The 22,457-nt window shown below is 33.2% G+C and overlaps 4 protein-coding genes across 4 annotated transcripts; 2 read left to right on the plus strand and 2 right to left on the minus strand.

Moving 5' to 3' along the window:
* Positions 1-2,701: 2,701 nt before the first annotated feature.
* On the plus strand, positions 2,702-4,959 carry LOC114377595 (protein STAY-GREEN, chloroplastic-like). The gene is made up of 4 exons (XM_028336188.1): positions 2,702-3,148; positions 3,246-3,419; positions 4,102-4,269; positions 4,375-4,959. Exons 1-4 carry the CDS (start codon positions 3,020-3,022, stop codon positions 4,687-4,689), a joined length of 786 nt encoding a protein of 261 aa, XP_028191989.1. The 5' UTR covers positions 2,702-3,019; the 3' UTR covers positions 4,690-4,959.
* Positions 4,960-8,590: 3,631 nt separating this feature from the next.
* LOC114374807 (protein FIZZY-RELATED 2-like) lies at positions 8,591-13,745 on the minus strand. The gene is made up of 10 exons (XM_028332501.1): positions 13,252-13,745; positions 13,052-13,174; positions 12,536-12,640; positions 10,540-10,719; positions 10,388-10,450; positions 10,085-10,279; positions 9,527-9,628; positions 9,369-9,431; positions 9,177-9,245; positions 8,591-9,026 (listed from the first exon to the last, which is right to left on the minus strand). Exons 1-10 carry the CDS (start codon positions 13,657-13,659, stop codon positions 8,976-8,978), a joined length of 1,359 nt encoding a protein of 452 aa, XP_028188302.1. The 5' UTR covers positions 13,660-13,745; the 3' UTR covers positions 8,591-8,975.
* Positions 13,746-16,738: 2,993 nt separating this feature from the next.
* Positions 16,739-18,008, minus strand: LOC114374276 (expansin-A7-like). The gene is made up of 3 exons (XM_028331901.1): positions 17,794-18,008; positions 17,347-17,662; positions 16,739-17,264 (listed from the first exon to the last, which is right to left on the minus strand). Exons 1-3 carry the CDS (start codon positions 17,945-17,947, stop codon positions 16,952-16,954), a joined length of 783 nt encoding a protein of 260 aa, XP_028187702.1. The 5' UTR covers positions 17,948-18,008; the 3' UTR covers positions 16,739-16,951.
* Positions 18,009-20,830: 2,822 nt separating this feature from the next.
* Positions 20,831-22,193, plus strand: LOC114374275 (leucoanthocyanidin dioxygenase-like). Its single transcript, XM_028331900.1, has 2 exons — positions 20,831-21,359; positions 21,438-22,193. Exons 1-2 carry the CDS (start codon positions 20,863-20,865, stop codon positions 21,997-21,999), a joined length of 1,059 nt encoding a protein of 352 aa, XP_028187701.1. The 5' UTR covers positions 20,831-20,862; the 3' UTR covers positions 22,000-22,193.
* The last annotated feature ends 264 nt before the right edge of the window (positions 22,194-22,457 follow it).

Consider the following 22,457-nt stretch of genomic DNA (forward strand, 5'->3'; position numbering starts at 1 on the left):
TCTTCCAGAAATTGTCTGTGAGTATTTCCGGAAGACACAAATTAATCTTCCGGAAGAAGATTCTTCCGGAAACTTTCCGGAAAAATTATTTCCGGAAACTTTCCGGAAGAACCTTCTTCCGGAAGAATAATTGCTGAAGGGCAGTTTCGCCACTTCACTGTTTGCTGGGTGCCCCAGCAATAATGCTGGGTGCACGTAGCAACTCCCTTAATGGTAACTTTGGAGGACAGAGCCCATCCTGGATCCAGCTGCCAAGTTCACCCATTTATGGCAACGGTCGTCCCAAACTTGTTCAGGGTGTTGCTATGCGCAACCAGCAAAATTGCCGGTACACCCAGTAATTGTGCGCAATTTCCATTTTGCCCTTTCATAAAACTGATATGGATTGCGCAATTCATCAGTTTTATGGAAGGGCAAAATAGAAATTGTGCACAATTACTGGGTGTATCAGCAATTTTTCTGGGTGCGCGGTAGCAACGTCCTCTTGTTCAGCTTTGCCAGGTTGAGTTTATATCTCTCTAACATACAAAAGCCCAGTCCAACTTTAGTAATACAAGGATATCGGGTTAGGGCTCGGGAAAATGAACATTACCCTAAAGTGGGTGATAACTTTTGGATTGTTGTTTCCTTCGCTGTCGTATTATTTCCTGTGTTTTCTATTGCATTTCGAAAACTTCATTCTCATTTATAATGGGAAGAGAAATGCTAGTGATATTTTTTTTTTTTGATATTCTTTGTGATTAATTAAAGTTTATTGAAAATTATTAATTTTGATAAATTTTGTTTCTCATTTAATATAAATCAAGAAAAAGAAACATTAAGAAATAAAATCTACAAAATTAATAATTTTTAATCAATGGCCATAAATAATAAAATTGCATAAACCAAGCCCACATTTGAAAAATCATCAAGAGCGCCTGTTTGCATACATCTAAATTAAAAATTCTAGTGAATTTTACATAAGAAACAACAGATTAATTCTTGACATTTCTTATCGTTCCAAAATGTTTTGAATTTTAAAACAATTATTACATGTGCTGAAATCTCACACCCAGCACTTCCACATTAAAATTAGAAGAGTATAAGTCACATTCTCTCTATATTCTTTATGATTGATTATAATTTATTAAAAATCAATCATTTTGATAGACTTTATTTCTTATTTAATATAAATCAGGAAAAAGAAATATTAATTGAGAAACAAAACCTACCAAATGATTTTCAATAGATTCTAATAAATCACATAAAAAGTATCCAAAAGAAAGTATAAAAAAAAATTAAAAACTCAAAATAAAATATTTAGCATCTGTTTTTTTTTTGTATTATGAAGAAATACTTCTAAAGAATAAAAATATACATCCAAAATTATAATAATTATGAAATTTAAAAGAAAAACTCAAAATATATTTTAATACTTTTTTATAAATTAAAAAAAAATTGAAATTTAAAATTTAAAACTTATAAATAAAATTGTTTTTTTTTTAAGTTTAAACAAATAATCCAACTGTCGTACCAAAAGAAAAACAAATAAGAAATTATTTTTAACAATATTTCAATGGCCTATGAATTAGTTTTGTGATTACCTACCAATACCATATAATTTCTTTAGAACCCGTGAATGGCATAATAATAATGCACAACAAAGGCCCCGACCAACCGATCTATTTTTCTTTAAAGAAAAGCCTTATGTTTTTCTTTTGAATTCGAAAAGCCACATGTTAAATATAGCCCTTGTTCTGAAATAGTATACGCTCCAATGAAAATTCAGTAGATCATTTACACTTGTAATTAAGGATTAAGGACGAGGAGAATAAAGTATAAAAATAAAAATCTTAAACATAATCATTTCAAGGTATTATGTACTTTATTTTATTTTGACTTGAACATTAAATTGCAAATATCTTTATCCTTTGCAGAACTTATTTGGCCATCATTAAAAGAATCAGCACACTCTCCCGAATCTCCAAGATACGTAATGACTTTCTTCTAAACTGTGCAAAAAAGGGTACTTGAGAAAATTATTTTCCAAATAGATGTAGCTGTTTAAGAGGGATATTTCCATGACACTACTAATTATTAAAATTTTTGTAATATTTTTTAGTGACAAATAAAAAAAATGTAAGGTTTGAATGTAGTCAAAATTGTAGAATAAAGTAAACTACTATGATGAAAAATGCATTATTTGCTGCAAACTCGCAATCACCTTTCTACCCATAGTAAATTTTTGAGGAAGACAAGAAGACAGTAGCTGCCATTTTTGAGAGTCTTAAAAATAATTCATAGTTAGTAATAATATAACACGTAATAATAACCACAAAAGAAACGTGTACGAAAAGAAATCTAAATGAATTATCATTTGATTTTCAAGTTGTTAAGCTCCACTTTTTTTTTTGTTTCTTTTTGTTGTAATTACATTTTTTTTATGTATAAAATTCAAAATATGATACTTTAGTTAAAGAGATTAAATTTAATAATACTGAAATCAATTAATTGTTGATTACAAAACTGCACTCTTCAAAGGAGATTTTTATCCCTTCCTTGTTCTTGTTCTTGAAAGGAAAATAAAACCAAAAAAGTCTGGTATACCCGGAAATTTGGTGTACCGCCAATTGGGGAAACCAAACCACGTGGGTAGCGCAAAGCATAAAAACGTGTCTATAAGAGGCGGAGCCACCATTACAAGCGAAAGTATCCAAAAATAAATAAATAAAATTGTAGCAATCACAACACAACCAAGGCTACGACTTAAAGCAACCGCAATCTTTTGGCCAAAAGTCACACACACATTACTACACGCATCTAAACACTCCTCCGAACTATAATACAGTTTTCTTATTTTCATTGTTGAAGCTCACAAGCAAAGGCTAAAGTAGATTCTATTCTCCTCAAGCAAAACCTATAGCTCCCCCACACTCCTCCAGTACTTGGATAAAAGCTAAATAAATATTAAAGCCTTTCCTTCATCAAGGTACTGTTTGATCTTTGAATTTCAGTCCTCAAAGATTGGAACAACAGGAACATGTGTACTCTCACAACTGTTCCTGTGCTCCCTTCTAAGCTTAACAAGCCTTCGCTTTCTCCGCACCACAATTCTCTTTTTCCCTACTGTGGAAGACGGGTCGGGAAGAAGAACAAAGCAATGGTTCCTGTATGTGTTTCTTTTCTTTTCTTCTGAGTTTTTTTTTTTTTTTATCAACATTTATTGTTGTTGTGTTTGTCTCATGGGTTTGTTTGGAATTGATCAGGTTGCAAGGTTGTTCGGGCCAGCCATATTTGAAGCCTCAAAACTGAAGGTTTTGTTCTTAGGAGTGGACGAAAATAAGCACCCAGGAAATCTCCCAAGGACTTATACGCTAACCCATAGTGATATAACCGCTAAGCTCACCTTGGCAATCTCTCAAACCATAAATAATTCTCAGGTATGTGGTTTTGATCTTTCAATTTTGTTTTCCTATTCTTTCGGAATCGTTGTTAAGAAAAAAAATTGGTGGAGGAGAGGATGCAAATTTTGTCACAAAACAGAGGAAATCAGGGTATCTTACATTCTTGCGGTGTAAGAGAACATTTTTTGGGCCAAAAGGGTAGGAACTCATAATAGATGGTAACATGTGAATCATACTGCCGACCAAATTAACATGTTAGATGGGTGTTTGGTTGAATTCATTGAATTTATTCTGGAGAAATAGTCTTATTTTATTTTATTTTCAGTTGTTTGAAAAAATTAAAATAAAACAAAAAAGTGCTTATTTTGCATAATCTGATACGAAACACCCACTACGAGAGAGGGGAAATAGGATCGGATTGCCCAACACTCCAATCCGGTAGAAAATGAATCTTTTTAAGTCCAAACTGTGTGTTTGACTTATGATTTGTAACCTCCCAACCTAAAATTGGAAAGTGTAAATTGTGTTTGTTTACCAATTATGATATATTTTAGTGACTCATAATAAAGTTGTATTTGAACATGAATTTGGGTAAAATCATGGTTTAGAAGTTGTTCCATAAACCCAAATTGTGTTTTTTTGGGTTTTTGCAAAAGACATAATTAAGGAGCGAAGTTGTCATATGATTTAAGGAATGAACATGGGAATTGAATTGCAGCTGCAGGGGTGGTACAACAGATTTCAAAGGGACGAAGTGGTGGCACAGTGGAAAAAGGTGAAGGGAAGGATGTCTCTGCACGTTCACTGCCACATTAGTGGAGGTCATTTTCTCTTGGATATATTAGCAAGGTTAAGATACTTCATCTTCTGCAAGGAGCTACCAGTGGTAAGCTACTTTTGCTTGCAAGCATCAAATTATGGTTTGTTTCACTGACTGGTCAATGAATGAAAAATTAAACGCAACATGTTTCCTATTGCGTGTGTAAATTAGGTGTTGAAGGCCGTCGTTCACGGCGATGAAAACCTATTCAACAGCTACCCAGAATTGCAAGATGCCTTGGTTTGGGTCTACTTTCACTCAAACATTCCAGAATTCAACAAGGTGGAATGTTGGGGCCCACTGAAGGAAGCGTCAGCACCCACAGGTGGGGTCCAGGAGGAGGGGTTGGCAATTCCACAGCCATGCCAAGAAGAATGCCAATGTTGCTTTCCACCGCTTACGTTGAGCCCTATTCAGTGGTCTAAACAAGTTCCCAGCCGCCATTACGAACCTTGTGATGGGATTGGGACCCAACAAAATCTATAAACAGCCAAACTACTACAATTCACAGTTACGGGGATGCTGCCAAATTGGCAAATTCCCTGTATACAAATTAAATATTCGAAACCCATTTCAATGTAAATAAGGAAGCTCGTATTTGCAATTTTTTTTTTTTTATATATTTTTCTTTACTTTCTTTGTTATGATTTTTCTTTCGTAAGAAATTAAATTAGTTCATGTATAATATGTCTGTATGCATGGTTATTTCAAAGAATTAAACAGATTTTTGTAAGGAGTGGAATTTCGTGGTTGTAATATTGTTTTCTCAGTTTCGTTGTTTCTTTTGCGTTATAATTTTTAGAGATTTTAAGTCGAGAAAACTTGGTTGAAAAAGGACAACGACAAATGTTAGACACGCTAAGTTTAAAATATTTAAATTTAAGATTGAGATGTTTGAATTAAGATGCTATTCTGCCGTGGAAGACAACATTCAAAAATGCTGGTGATGATAGTAACCAACAAGGAAGAAAAGGCCAAAACAATGTACAATAACGTTATTTTGCAAGTTATTTTTTTTCCTACATATTTATCTACCTAAATGAAATATTATATTTTTTTCCGGTTTAAAAATATAAAATCAGTTATCTTGAATAAAAGAAAAAGAAATTGAACTAAGGGGTGTGTTCTTAAGACTATAAAGTAGAAACACACAAAAGCCCCTGCCTCGCATTCAGAGATGAGATGAGATAGTCTCATTATTAGTTCCTGACTTGACCAAGAAATGAGTGCATGGATTGACTTCATCAAGAACACGGCTAATGTAAAATTGTAAGGCGAGTGATATATATATATATATATATATATATATATATATATATATATATATATATATATATATATATAACATTGTAGATGACTGAAATATTTTTCTATCAAGTAAGGACGTTTAGAAAAACTTATATAACACAATTATATTTTATTTTATAATTAAACAGTTAAGTTGAAGTTTAAAGCTATTTAATTATCGTCATAAAATAATTTATAAGGTTTTTTTTACTTAGGTTTATGATGAAACTTATGAGAATAAATTTATTGAATTAAACAATTTTGACATAAGCTCTCAAGTTCCATTTTTAGAATAAATAAGTTCTTATTAAAATAGTATTTGTTAAGTTGTTTAATTAGGAACAAATTTATATAATCAGCCTTGACAATATGCTAATTAAAGAAAATAAGAAAATATGTATGTGTTTAGTTATGATTAGTTTTTTTTAACAAAAAATGACAGCTTTCTTTCTCAATAAAATTTGATTATAAAATTATTTGGAATACTAAATAAGCTAATTCAAATTCACACGTTATTTTAAAATTGGTATGGCATCATGGTGAAGGATAAATTTGTAGGTCGGTTGAGAGACTTCAATGGGCACTGCCACTCGCTAAGCAAAGACAATGAATTGAAATGTGCAGTCCTGCAGTGTAAACACTTGTGCTTACCACAAAATTGATAGCATATTATTGGTTATTGTTAAATGTATAGATAGATGCGGATATTATCGTTTCAATCGGTGTATATATGTGGCTACCCAGATTATGCTTTTGCTATCTAGAGGAATATGGACAAATTCACACTTACGAGTGTTTCCGTGCAAAAACACTTGCTCCAACTAAAAGAACCACGTTTCAACCGCGTTGAGGAATTCCAATATCAACCAGCAAATCAAGTAGCGATTTTTTTTTCTTTTCCCACTGCAACTGCAAAAATCACAGAGCCAGTTTAGCTGACACAAGTTCATGTTAATCTCTGTTTAACTAACACAGTTTATCTATCGGCATAGCCTATTAAGGCGGTTTGGTTGGTTGAAGCAGAGGATATTATTCTTGGATTGGATTGGATCGAATTTCTCATTCTATTTTGTTTGCTTTTCTATTCTTTTATCGTATTCGGTTGTTCTGTTCTGGGAGAGGCAAAGTGCCAATATTATTGGGCAGACAGAATTACAGGGCTCAACACCAATGACCAAACCACTGGACTAGCTAGTTCTTCAAGTGTGTGGTAGGTAAGTATTAAACAGCACGTTTTAGTTGTGACATTAGCAAAAGTCTCATTCCTTGAAGCAATGAAGAGTCAAGACCACTCTTGCCTCACCAATAATGGTTTACATAAGACACGGTCGAATGATGTCCTCATATTGCTGATGCCCACACTTGACACTTGAGTGAGGGGCAGTAGCCACTTTTCAGTAACTAGTAATTCAAAATTTAGTTTCACCTTCAATTCACAGTGTAGTATTAGAAGAGTACTTTAACCACCTATCAGGATCGGTCTAATGACAAATTTTAATAGTTTACATTAGATTCTAAGTTCAAATTTTATTGTTGCCATAGTACACAACACGAAAAAAAAAAAAAAAGTGGTTTTGAATTTCAACTGTCAATAAGAGCCTCATAATCCGTCGTCCATAGGACTTACTATACACAAAGCCAGCACATGAATTTCAGTTTGTTTGTTTCATTGCACTGTTCCCTGCTGACTGCTGAGCTTCTGCTTCAGAGAATTCAGATTTCAATATAGAGAACGGCATTTAGTTCCTTGTAATTGTTCAGGTTAGCATGCACACACTTACACTTCAATTAATTCACCCTCAATCCAATCAAAGGTGAATTACCAAGGAGCGATAAGGAATCTACAAGGATATTTCTTACATCCTAACAGGTGCTTACCACACTTTACGGGCTGATCAATAAGCAACAAATTAGCCTTGGATCCCCATGGTTTTTCCTCTGAATAAAAGTTTTAACACGTAAAGTCATTAAGTGGTCGAGTGTCAATGAGAAAAATAGCGTCAGTGACTAAGTTAAACTTTGTTGATGTACAAGTAATACTAACAAAATAAAATACCCACTAAATAATAAGAAAAATAATTAACCATATTTAATTATATCAATTTTAATCATAAAATATTTTTTTTAAAACTTATCCTTGATTAAAATTTGATATTAAGAATAAGAAAAAGTCATTAAAACTAACCTCTCTATTAAAAGAAGAATATTTTATAGATAATAACATTAAATAAATTAAAATTATTTGAAATTTTTTATATTTGAAAACAGAAAAAGTAATAAGTAATAAAATGAGAGAAAAACATCATTTTTACAAAAAATTGTAAAAAAGTATGTAGCAGTGACTAGTACAATGATAGTTAGATATCTCTGCTTAAAAATTTCAAATAACGCCTCTACCCATAATCATACTCATTAAAACAGATCACGTATCGAAGTTGGGACGAATTCAGGATTTTTTTGTCATATATCAGCTGTGGATTTATCAATCTTATCACGTATCACTCACTAAGATTTAACCATACGCTTACCACCATATGAATATGACGCATTAAAAAAAACCATATGAATATGATAGTCCACAAATCAATGGGTAAATCTGGGACTTTTGCAGATCTAGAGTTTCAAGCTTTATTTAAGGTTTGTTTGATTTTTTTTTGTTTTAAATACTATTTTGTAAAACAATTTCAGCTTAATTATCAATCGATTTCTCTTTTTAAGTTCTAAAAATTATTTTAAAATAAACATGTTAAAAACAAAACAAAAAAGTTAGAATCTAGATGACATTTATTTATCCTCGTTCTCTATTTTTTTTCAAGTACTTTATCCAAATGCTTAAAACAAATTTAGAAGAACAAAATTGAAATCAATAAACAGCAACGCCTTAGGTATTGTAAATTCTAACTTTAGTAGACAACTACTCACATTAGAATGAGATACACTTGAGTAGAAACACAATTTGGTATCCTTTAAAAAGGAGTGAAAAATTTACTTTAGCTGTTCAAGAATTCTAACTTTAGTAGAAACCTATTTCTCAACACGTACAGATCAAACACAAGTTCATGTAGAATTCATCTCTAAAATTTTTACCTTAATTTGAGGGGACACCAAACTTACCCTTATAAATTAACACCATCTCAAGAAAGTATTTATATACAAACACTATTCCGTTGTTACAGGCAAATTATTCAAATATAACGCAAGTCGCGTTAACTGGAAAGAACAATGGGAGAAAACCAAAAATGCCTCGACTCCCTCAACATGTACATATCAAAGTTCAATTAAAAAAACAGGTGAAAGGCGTGGATTTCCATTGTTGGCAGCTATATTGTAAATCATAGCATCCACGAACTTCCCCAGTTAGAAAAAACAGACCACGCCGATGCTTTTCTTTTACATACACAAAAAAAAAAATCTCCACCGTCTTCTAGCTGTTCTGAAATTTCTTTAGCCACTTGTGCGGCTGTCAAGAAATATGTCAGCTAGAGTCATCTAATGATAGTTCTCCCAAAAGATGCACCAATTTCACTCTCGGTATTCTGCACCATAGTCACGGCCACATATCAATATTCAGTGTGTAAATAAATAATAAAACGAATAAGATTATAGTCCCTTCAAAATATATCTAAAATCTTTAGATGACCTATCTCATGGCAACAACATCAAACATGAGTTTAATGAATAATTACCCGTGATTTCTGCAAAGGGAATACATCCCAAAACCTAAGAGTTTCGTCTCCAGCCCCACTGACGATAGTCTAAAACAATTGAGTAAAAGTCATCAACATAAGGAAAATAACATAAAAATAAAAAAATAGAGAAAAATATCCGTAATAAACTACTCATCATATGAATCATAGAAAGAGTAATAGGCAAAAAACCTGTCCATCAGGAGATATGGCAAGATAAAGAACTCTGTAAGTATGGCCTGTAAGAGTTGCTAGCTGCATCAAAAGAATAAAAATTAATGGTAAAACATGTTAAAATTAATTCTAAAAAACTGTACATCTATTTCGTTAACAGCATATCTTGTGTGTACCTTTGACATGGTGGGGTATTTCCAAACTATTATCTGGTTCTGGGAGTAACCATGTGTGCTTACAAGTTCATTCACATTTTTAGACCAAACAAGGTTACAAACCTGTCAAAGTCAAACATGAAGAAAATCATGTTATTTGTTATCAAAAAGAGAAAAGAGAGATAAAAGCCCTTGAAGACAAATCCGCGGATTCTAAAAGTAATTTATAAAACCAAAAGAAGCTTGAATAATCTAACGATCGTTGGTATGAATGTCGAATGACCACTAGAAGTAACATTTAAATTTAGTGATAGCGATCCATGATTTCATGGAACACTAAACTGATATTACTTTCTGTATAACTACTCATCATTCTTAAATTTAATTCTGATAATTTATTCATCTCATTTTCCATTGAGCATGATCTGAGTATGCTTGGCAGTTTGCTGTACTATCATGCTTTATCTGACGTAACATATTACCCTTCAACAGAGGACATGAATTGTGACAAATAAATTCAATTTTTTCATAGAGCCATCAAATAACATTTGATCGAAAAAATTAAACCAAGGTGAATACCTGACTACCAGTGTCGATACAGTTTAACTGTGTGTTTGTGGTTGTATTCCAAAATCGAATGTTTCGGTCCGCAGTTCCTCCTCCAGATGCAAGAAGTCCACTTACATGAGGAGACCACGCAATAGCTTTAACAGCTGCTGTATGCTCACAGAACTTCAGGACGGGCTGGGTTGACTTTTGATTCCAAACAAGCAACTGCAAACAAACAAAAACAATTAATAGACCCTCATGCCAAGAAGTAAAGACTAAAGAAGTAATGGTTAGTGGGGCAGTTCAAGAGGATGTTGCAATTGCATTGCATACCCTGTTGTCATTTCCTCCGGATGCTAGCTCACGGTTATCACAAGACCACTTCAGTCCACAGACCTATGAAGAAGAAGAGAGAAAAAAGAAATTAATAAATAAATATGCTGAATTCCATGTACTGTATGCTAGCGCAAAATAAAAAAACTAACCTCTGACTTGTGTCCAGACAGTTTACTGATGAAATCCTCCTGTGCACGAATATCTCGTTGATAAATACTTTTATCCCGGCCACCAGAAGACAAAAGAGAAGAACTCCAGGCCAAAGCTCCAACACGTAAACGATGACCCTCCATAGTTCTTATTGACTTGCCTTGAGATACATCCCAAATCTACATAAAGAATGATTAAGAGGCATGGGTCAAATTATGCTGGTCAGCAGCAACCAAAGCATTATCAATTGTATAAAAAATACTAAAAGGAATTGAGCAAGTTTAAAGGATGTGATGCAAAAAAATACTCAACAACACAAGACAAGAAAAAGAAAGTAGAAGTAAAAGATAACACTTCACACTGCCCGTGAAGCTGGTCAAAAGAAGACCAGAGTGTTTATAGTCCCTTCTTACCAACCTATCTTTGGGAGAGTTCTACTCTATTATTTAATTTTAATTGCATTAATTGTATTCAACTTTAATTTTAATCACATCAATTGTATTCAAAAATTGGTTTATTCCATGAATTGTAACATCTAATATTAGCATAATAAAAATCAAACTTGAAATATGAATTACATGACATATATTTGAAAGCAATCCCTTCGTCAACAATTAGTAATAATTTGGTCTCATCATAATTTCATCAATTCGAGCTTTGTACCCGATTAATTGGGTGCTTCGGTCAATAAAACGGAAAAGAAAAGGACCCATCTTATCGCGTGTTTGGTTAATCAAGAATGTACAGACAAAAAACACAAGATACAAAATTATATGCAGGGATATGTGAAGCACACACACATGAAAGCATCATAAATATATCAAAATATGTCTAAAATTGGGCTAGTGTGCGACAAAGTCACAAAACACATTTAGAAGCTAGCAAACAAGCAGAAAACATTAAAATTATCATTTTGTTAATAAGAATACTGTATAAAGGTGTCAGTATTAGCACGTGTCACAAAAGTTAAGGGCATGTTTTATTGCTGTTTGGATGTGTAATAATCAAGAATGTACAGACAGCTGAGCCATAGATATAGGCAACAAACACAAGATACAACATGACATAGATGTATATGTTAAAAATTATAGATACAGGGATATTTGAAGCACACACACATGAAAACACCATAAATATATTAAAAATATGCCTACAATTGGTTGAGTAAGCGACAAAGTCACAAAAAACATTTAGACGCTAAAAAACCATAAATATATTAAAAGCATGCCTACAATTGGCCTAGTATGTGACAAAGTTACAAAACACATTTAGACAATAACAATTGAGCAGAAAGCAATTAAGGTGGTGTTAGTGTTAACACGTGTCGTGAAAGTGTCCAACACAAGCAAAGTGTGCGATACATGTTGGACACAGATAAATGGAGTGAGATGTTCCCCATGAATGCATTTGTACACCAATATAGCTCCCTGACAAGGCTTAGTTGACATACAAGATGTCTATCAGCAAATTGGCTACCTTCATAGCTATTTTCCCATGGCTTCCCATCCACTTTAGCAAGTTCATATTAATTCCTTGAAAATATTTTCCCTAAGACCCCAACAAAATAAAATACAGAATTTCATCGTTTAAAATTAAAAAATGGTTCCTACAATCCACCAATTTTCGTCTTCTTTACTAATGGCATGCTTACCAAAAATACATTGCTATTGGAAAAACAAACCACATCTAGGATTCTTAACGGTTTTGGTGTTGGTCTTAGGTGTATGCTAAATAATGTGATTGGTACACAGACCTTCCCTAATCCCTAAGGTGTAAAAAACGCATGCCTTTGCTTCTTTGAGAATAATAGTACACAGCTAAGTATGGAAGACTCACTGCAGAGGGCACAAGTACTGTCATGAAAGAGGAAAGATACCAGCAAAACATCCTCAAAAGCTACGGTGTCATAAAACTACTAAAACCAAAAATAACTGACAAGAGATAACTAACTGTAGTTACAATTGCAAGAGATAGGTTTGGCACATGAACTCGTACCTGGACTTTACCACTGTTTGATCCAACAGCCAGGTAGGTACCAAGTGGAGCCCAGCCAACCGAACAAACTGAGTTGTCAATCCCCAAATCACATAATTTAGTTACCTGCAACGCATGTTGCATATTAAAACAGAATGACTCACGAGAGAGAATTTTTCAATTTACAGTTACATCACAAGCACATCGTCAAATAACCTATAACCCCCCAAAAAGATAAACAATTCAATCAATGAAACAGAACATCCCAAATGATATCATTGACTAAGGAGAGAGTAAAATATGCAATACATATTGAATGTAAAATTTGCAAGACTAGACATTTGAGGGCAATCCAATAATTAACAATCATTGCAATAGACTCTAATGTCACCTTAGAATTTGGGTTTACCCTTAAGTTAACTCCAAAAGCTATGGTTGTCCCTACTTATATACACTATTTTGACCATATCATTAGTCAATGTGAAATGTACAAGATTTTCATAGAAGAAAAACATTAGAAAAAAAAAGGTTATAAACCTTGCTGCTAGAAGCATTCCACAAATAAACAGAGGTCTCCAGAGCCACAGCCAAGACATTGTTGGAGGACCAATCCACGAGATTCAGATAAAAATCGTCTTGCAGGGCAGGGGCGTCCAAAACCTAACACCACAACACTGAAATTATACATAATATCCACAAACCCAAAACAATATAACCCAAAATAGGAAGAGAAAAACCTTAAAAGACGAAGGAGGAATCTTGCGAGGACGCTTAGGAGGTTTTTGATTGTGGTCATAACCAGGGAGAAGGTCATCCTGGAAAGTAAAGGGGGTGGGTGAGAGAGAATACAAGGACTTTCGAGTCTCCGTTTTGTAACGGAATATATTAGGGCTTTCAAATTTATCGGGAGTGTCTGGTCCGAACAAGGCACTTCGCAGCGCGGTGCTGTAGGGACTGCAACTGCAACTGTCCTCTGACGAGGACGACGGAGGTAGATTGAAGAAATCAAAATTGGAACCGGATCTGCTAGGAATGAACCTGTTGGAGTAGATTGTTTTGGAAGGTGACTTGTAGCGGTTCGACTTTATCAATCGTTGGACGTGGTCATGTTGAAAAGACGACATTGGAGTGAATGATTCGTCCATGATAGCCAAACCAAATTCCTTTCTCTTGAAATCCAAAAAAAGCTCTCAGAATTTTGCCGGGAAATACATACTTTTCGCGGGAAAACCTATCAATGGCGCCTACGCTATATATAATATTCCGGACCCGGACCCGGACCCGGACCCGGACCCGGACCCGGACCCGGACCCGGACCCCTCTGTCTTCTATTTTCGTCCGCATCTCTTGCAATGAACCACACACAAGATTAGGGATATTAACTCAGTTTATCACTTTCCCTTTTGATTCCTTTCATTAATGCGTTATTCATGACAGTTGAAAATAGATTATGTTGGGATATATTATCTCTTTTGACTAATCTTTTTGCTATCTTATATTATAAAGTATTACTATTAAATAAAAAAAGATAAAATATTTTTTCTTTGACACACATATCTAGAAAATAAAACGCTTTTAATCTTTAAAAGAGAAATAAGATGATTAATTAAAATATGATTTTGGAAGATTTATAATTTTTCTTTATTCTATTACGCCATGGTGCGATTTAAAGCTTTATATTTTATGTGGTATTATTTGTAAAATATCTCGGTAATTGAATTACTGTGATGATTATATATTTTTAAAAATATTTCGAAGATATGAATGATTATTAAAAGTTCGTTAAAAATTAAGATTAAAAATTTCATGAAATAAAAAAAATTAATTATGTTTTTAATCTCCAAACTTGTTTATATTTATGATTTTAATTTATAAGCATTTTGACCATCGATCAATGTTTCTTAACTTTTTTATTATTATTTTATTTTATTATGTTTTCTACCTGTTGAAAACTATTAGACATTGTTGACTATATCCTAGATAAAAAAAAATAAAAAATGAGGTGGATGAAATTCAAAATTTGTTCCAGACTTTTAGCGGATTAAGTGACAAATCAAAGAGATTTGCAAAAACCAATCAAGGGTCTTATCGAAAGACATGCAAAGTTTCAGTTTTTGACGGGGACAAGAACGAAGGGGTTAAGGAATAGGTGGGTGGTGGACTGGTGGTTATGGTATGGAGGCGATTGACATTGAAGAAGGATTGATCTGTTGTTGTTGGTTATATTTTTTTATATACTTGAAATTAAAAGTGATCAGATTAATCTTTTTTAAAAAATAAAATATCATTTAAAGAAAATAATATCAAACTTTTATCACATACTTAAAAAAACAAAGTTACTTATCACTTGTGTTGTATCTTATAAGTAGGCATTCCAATATTAGTGTACATGTTACTAATTATGTGTCCATCCATATACCAACTATATGGATGTTGACTTAGGTAAATAATCAATACAAAAATAAAAGTGCTATAATAATTATTAAATAAAAAGTTAATGATTGATATTGTAATTAATTTTAGATTTATTTTTTACCACAATATTATAACAAGTTAAAATCTAAGAGCTCGTGTAAAGTACTCAAATCTCTAATCACTAGCTGAGGCCTAGTGCATTTAATTTTAGAATTTGCAATATATCAATTTAATTTTTGTCACAATTCTCAACTATTAATTTCTAATCAATAAGCATGAAGTCAGTGTAAATATTACTTTACCCTAAAATTGATTGATATAACAAGAGAGAATTAATTTTATGTGAAATAAAAGTCACAAATACCTCTAGAATACAAAAAGTAATAATTATAAATACATTTTATCCTCTAAAATACACCTCAACAAAAATATATTCCATCGATACATCATCCTGTATTTTGATAGTATTTTAATGAAAGTTTCACAATTTAACTTAGTTTTTCTATTATGTATCGAATAGTGTTATACCCTCTTGTAAATCTTGTTACACATCTGTCTATTATTTTATTAAAAAAAGTATTAAATAAAATAAGTATATATTTAATGAATTGAAAATTTTAAATACACTAAATACTTACCATATAAAGATTAATTGGCAACTGGTATCATAAAAACGTATTGAAATGTCTCCTATTTCACTAATTTTTAATTAACGCTCTTTAAACATCATATTTTAACTTGGTATTTTATATTTTGAAAGTGAGACAAAATGATTTTTGTAAAATAAGATCATTTTTAATTTTGAGACATAATTTTAAACCCATTTTTATTTATTAATTTAAGACGTAAAACTTGTATGATTAAATTTTCTCACATAAATATTATGAAACTCAACTCATGTTTAAAAAAAAAAAACAATAAACACAATGAAGTGATGAGCATAACATCATTGAAACAAACACATACATATTGAAGACCAATGAAGTATTATTCATTTGATGGAATTATGCTCATTTGATCGAATTAGTGCGTAAATTATTATAAATTTTTTATACTCACCTTACCTTACCTTTAGTTCTTATAATTTATATAAAAAAATACATTATTATTAAACTCCAGCCCAATGTGTCATTAAGGTGTATGAAAAGATGAACCATATGATGGTCCACTGGTTAGAGTTGGGTGGGCTGCATGACGGCTTGAAGATCATTATAAGTCCTTTTATTACAAAAACAAAACCCCGAAAACCATGCTTTCATCGATCGGTAAGTATTGAAGATATTAATTAAGTCTACTTGATTATACTTTACAAAGAGGTATAATTTATTAAATTGTGTTTCTTTAATTTGAATAAGTTTCGTAATGAAGCTTATGATGAAGTCTACTTTTATTAAGATTTATTATCAAATTTTCGTCTGCTCTTGAAAAACAATATTTTCAGCGAGTAAGAATTACTCTTGCATTGTTATATAATATAATTATGGAAAAACCACCAACAGATGGAATTCCTTGTTACCTTATATATATAATGACGACTACGATTACAATATTTTCAATTAAAAATATTCTACACTACTGTGTCAAATAATCATAAAAGTACACTACAAATTACAAACTGTAACTAACCTATGACACACACTAAAAAATCAACCAAAAAAAACTAGTTCATGCTCAAATATTTATTATAATACAAGGTATATATAATAAGTACTCGTGTTAATTAACTAAGCGTGTAAATTAAGATCGATTAAGCCATTATTGTAAGTTTGTAACTAGTTTTTATTGCAAAAGTTCCAGCTATGTGACAACTTTATGGAAAGATGAACTTAATTCACTGGATACGTTTAAGCTTGCCAAAGTAACAAAAAGTGACAATTTCTTTACATTTAGCTACATGAACCTGCTGCTCGATCTAGCACGAGGAGAACTCATTTGCAGCATACACAATCACTTAGTATTATGGTAGTTTTAGAAAGGAGTGGCCGCCACTGTGGTTGCGGTTGCGCACTAATTCGAATATGTTTAGCGGAAGTTAACGGTGGTGGAATAAGTTAGTCGAACGTTCCAATTGGAAGGAGCAACATTCCATGCAATAATAGTCTCCCTGGTGGTGTATGAAGTGATTCTGAAAGAAAGAGCTTGGCCACCCAGAGTTGCAAATGCTTGATAAGAAGCCCCCCAGTTGTGGCTCATGCTAATCCATCCACTTCTGCTTCCTTTCACAGACATGCTTGATATGTCTCCTCCACCTCCCACGTTCTTCACGTATACCAATAGCCAGTACCCATTTCCTTGGAAAGAGAATCGAAGCCCTCCCTTCCTTATGCATGGCACTCTGCGTTTTATAATTAAAAAGAGAATGAGAAAGAAAGAGACTGTGGTTTCCAATTCTTCACGCTAACAAAATAAAGACCTACCTGCGGTACATAACTGGGACGATGCCAGCTTTCCACTGCGCGATTTTCATGAAGGCGGGTTTTGACATGTCAAAATGCACTCGTGGTGGATTGCACCAGCCACCATTGTTTGAGGGTTGAGACCAATTAGGAGGGCAGAGATTGGTGGCGGTTACTGTGGTGAAAGCCACATTTTTGTAGCATGCGCTGGATTGGTAGCATTTTATCTGATAACAAGTTCCACACGCGTAACCATTGTTGAACAAGGTCGAACTTAAAGCCACTGTATCTGTTCCGTAACCATTTTGAAACAAATTTCCGTATCCGCATGCTCCTCCTATATATATATATATATATATAAAAGTCCATCCAATTTTCACTTTAATTAATTAATGACGACAGGAATGTTGAAATGGCTCAATGACTAGTGGTACTAATTAATAAGAGGAATTGAGATAAAATACGTACCCATAGTGGCAGAAGCAGTCTCATCACCATAAAAGGTGGCATGGGCAAGAGCCCACTGACTGGGTCGAAATATTCCCCCAGCTACTGCTCGCTCTCCCATGAACGTGAACATCATTGTAAAAGAAAGCATCAACAATTGAAGAATGGAGGCCATGCTTAAGTTTTGAATAGCTGATCGATAGTGTATAGCTATGTTCGTTTAATTAATTAGAGGAGAAGGAATGCAATGCGATTCTGATTGACAAGTACATGTATCCTTTATATATGAAGTACACTTCCTACAGCACGTCTTAATTTGCCTTAGTGATCCCCACGATCGACTCCACAGTCAACAATTAATATTGTTGTTTTGTTTTTTGCCCCGCAGCAATATGGTTAGACAAAGGTATATATATGTATGTAGTCGACAAGACAAATCCCTAGGACCAGATCCCTCTCACGATGAATATACTAATATTTTATTTTAGTTTTGTTTATTTTTTGCTTAAGAAACATATATTTAAGCGAGCAGGGGGAAAAGTATATATTTTGGGTGAACGTGCGGACAAGCTAGTTTCATAGTTTCATCCACCGAGCAGCAATTTGAAAATCCATTCAAATTAGTTATTGTAATGAAGAGAGATTTTAACCCTTCTTTCTTACATGTGCTTTCAATATATTGTACTTATTATTTATATTTTGTGGATCATGATATCTGTATTTGTATAAAAAATAATTATGAATCTTTGATGAGATCTATAAAAAAAAATACCAGAAGTTCATTAATGCTTGTATAGTTCATTAATGCTTGTATACCAGAAGTTCATTATGAATCTTTGATGAGATCTATAAAAAATATACGAAACAATAGTGTGTGAACAATATACCAGAAGTTCATTAATGCTTGTATAGTTGTATGTCGTAGGCTGTTACCCCGCATATAAAGAAGGTTGGAGTTATACCATGTTTGATAAAAAAAAAATCATTAGGTTAAAGATTTCAAATACATATGAACTGAACCAAAAAATTTAATTGAAGTATTTGTTAGATTTTTATTTGATATGAGTTCGATTCAACTAACCTTTGTGGCATTTCTTTTGAAATTGTATTCCTCCCACACTACTTTATAGAAACTGTTTTAAAATACCCGTGTCTCTCTTATTGACTTTCTAAAAATAAGACCATCATCTTTCTAGCTTGTTCGCACTAAGTTCGGTTGTTGAACTTAATTGCCTGAGTTGGTCGGAACATGATACTTCATTTTATGGAAAATTAATAAGATGATTTTTTTTTATACAATAATATGATATTTTTCAAAGTATTTGTTAGAATTAAGTAATGAAAATTAAGTGAACCTTTTAATGTATTACTTTTTCTTTATATGTTTTTTAATAATAATTTTTTATTTTCTTTATCAGTATCCTAAATTAGCATTTGGCTTATTTTTCTGATTAGAATAATGTTGTCTTTACTCATGAGATTACCTTGTTTATTTTTTCTAGTCGAGGTGACATTAATTTCCTGGAGGAAATTATTTGAGTTGAATGTAGAAAATCCGCAATGAATGCAGTAAAGTAACCGCACGCAAAGAAAAGGCGTGTATGTACGTGGACTGAGTATGACTGGATGGAAGCTTGTAAAGGCTTCTCTAGGAGATTTTATTTTAGGTTTTTAATTATGTAGTGCTATATTATTTTTAAGATTTTTTAAATTTTTTATTTCAATAATAAATTTTATTTTGAAATTTTAAATTATTTTTTATAGATCTCAAAAGAGATCTACTTTTTAATATTTATTTATAAATTATTTTAATGAAAACTAAATAATGGAAATCATGGGAAATTAAAGTATGTTGTAATCAGTAATCTAAGCTGGGCTCCTTCTCATGCGACGAGGCCATGCCAATTGGGCTGGTATGACTCTGTTGGCTCAGAGTTGTCAACAATTACTTGGTCAGGTCCAGAAAGGTGTATTAGATTGTCACGTTATGTTTGATCATTTTTCAAATCTTAGGTAAAGACATTACTTCTAACTCTCACAAAATAATACTATAAAATAGTATTAATTGTAAAATAATAGAAAATAAAATAAATATTACAATAAAAAGCACTCTAACTCATAAGCTAGTAGAATTTCAGGTAAGGTTAAAACTACCGCGAGAAGTGAGTGAGTACTTAAAAAAACAGTCTAAAACACAAGCTAGTAGAAATCCCACAAAAAGTAATATGTATTAAATAATTATTTTTCACAATGACATTGATAGTGTATACAAGAGTTAGAGGTGGTATGAATTTCCTAGCACTAGCCCATGGCCTCTCATGGACAATGATATTTTTTTGTTCAAAAGTGTATCTTAGCGTTCCTGCTATGAATTTAATTTCAGTCAACACTGGTGATTTTGAGTTAGTTTTATTATTGGGCTTGGAAAGATCGTTATATAGACTGAACTTAAGCTTTAAAAAAATTGAATACATTTTTTAAAAAATTAATTTATCTTTAACAGTTACATATTAAAAATATTGTAATAAGAAAAATAATATAATTGTAAGATGTAACATACATAAATTTAATAAGAAATTAATTAAAAAAAAACATTGACAATGTAATTCAATAGATAATTTTAAGGTCAGAAACAAATTACTCTACTTCAATATTTGTGAAATTAAGAAAGAAATCCAAGACGCAGTCATTTTTACTTGAATATTAGTTAAAATTAATGGAAAAGAATACTGGTGAATGCTAATAGCATAATCCTCTCTGATTGAAGGAGGCAAAATTGGTTGAATGTAGAATTGATTTGATCGAAGCAAGTAAAATAATGATGAACTCTCGCAATGATCTTTTGTGTTTAAATCCATTTCCATTTTACGCAGTGTTTGAGGGGAAGTTAATTAAGGTTGATAGAATAGAAAAGAAGGGGACGGTTAGGCAGAGTCCTGTGCGGATCATGAGCTTAACCTCCAGTCAACTGAGCTTGAGAAGCTAGGCACGTGATAACCAACACATCACGTTGTGTTACATACTAGTACGTAGTAGTATTATATATACCCTAAGGACTGGAATGGGGTCTTCAGTTGAGAGTTGAAAGACATGGGTACGGTGGCTCCCAGAGTTGAAAGCTTGGCGAGCAGTGGGATAAAGTGTATCCCGAAGGAATACGTGAGGCCTGAAAAAGAGTTGAAGAGCATAGGGAACGTGTTCGAGGAGGAAAAGAAGGAAGGGCCAGAGGTTCCCACAATTGACTTGAGAGAGATAGATTCGGAGGACGAGGTTGTCCGAGGCAAGTGTCGCCAGAAGCTGAAGAAAGCGGCGGAGGAATGGGGTGTGATGAACTTGGTGAACCATGGGATCCAGGATGAGCTGATAGAGCGAGTGAAGAAAGCAGGGGAAGAGTTCTTTGGTCTGGCGGTTGAGGAAAAGGAGAAGTACGCCAATGATCAGGAGTCTGGTAAGATTCAAGGCTATGGAAGCAAGCTGGCCAACAATGCCAGTGGCCAACTCGAGTGGGAAGACTACTTCTTCCACCTTGTTTTCCCTGAGGACAAGCGTGACCTCTCCATCTGGCCCAAGAAACCCGATGATTATATGTAAGTTTACTTGACCCATGTCAATCTCAATCATGTGTAGCCTTTTTCTTAATGATGTTGGTACATGCATGCATGCAGTGAGGTTACAAGCGAGTATGCAAAGAGACTGAGGGGGCTTGCCACCAAGATGTTGGAGGCCCTCTCTATTGGATTGGGTCTGGAAGGAGGGAGGTTGGAGAAGGAAGTTGGTGGGATGGAAGAGCTTCTACTTCAATTGAAGATCAACTACTACCCTATTTGTCCCCAGCCAGAACTTGCTCTTGGAGTTGAAGCCCACACCGATGTCAGTTCACTCACTTTCCTCCTTCATAACATGGTGCCAGGTCTGCAGCTATTCTACCAAGGCCAATGGTTCACAGCAAAATGTGTCCCCAATTCCATTCTCATGCACATTGGTGACACCATTGAGATCCTGAGCAACGGCAAGTACAAGAGCATTCTTCATCGGGGTTTGGTCAACAAGGAAAAGGTTAGAATATCGTGGGCAATGTTCTGTGAACCCCCCAAGGAGAAGATCATCCTGCAGCCACTTCCCGAGCTTGTCACTGAGACAGAGCCAGCACGCTTTCCACCTCGCACTTTTGCTCAGCATATTCACCACAAACTATTCAGGAAGGATCAGGAAGGTCTCCCAAATTGATCACATTTGTATTTGTTTGCTTGTCTTATGAACTTAGTTCTTATGGGTTGTACTAATAAAATAGGTCATGGATGTCGGTGTGGCCTCATCAATCTTCATGCTAAGTTTGTTTTATCCTTTATTAAATACTATTGATATTATTCTTGTTTGAGTTTGTTTCTTGATTTTATCATATAACACGGCGTTCATGATCATTATTCATATCAAGTTGAAGTCCTTTACTCCTTCATGTCTCGTTTTTGTAAATTAAATTTTTGAGTTCATTTAAACTATTTTTTATATTGAGCTAATTCAACTGTATCAATCAAATATATATATCACGATCTCTGAAGGATTTTTTCTAATATGTGTGAATAGACTATTTAGCATTATTTCTTATAATTCTTAGACTACTTAAGTAGTTTTTCTTACTTTAAAGATCATTTAAGAGAGTAATAATTCAAAGATCCATTTGATGG

The sequence above is a fragment of the Glycine soja genome, chromosome 11 (assembly GCF_004193775.1).
Source record: "Glycine soja cultivar W05 chromosome 11, ASM419377v2, whole genome shotgun sequence".
NCBI classification, from domain to species: domain Eukaryota; kingdom Viridiplantae; phylum Streptophyta; class Magnoliopsida; order Fabales; family Fabaceae; genus Glycine; species Glycine soja.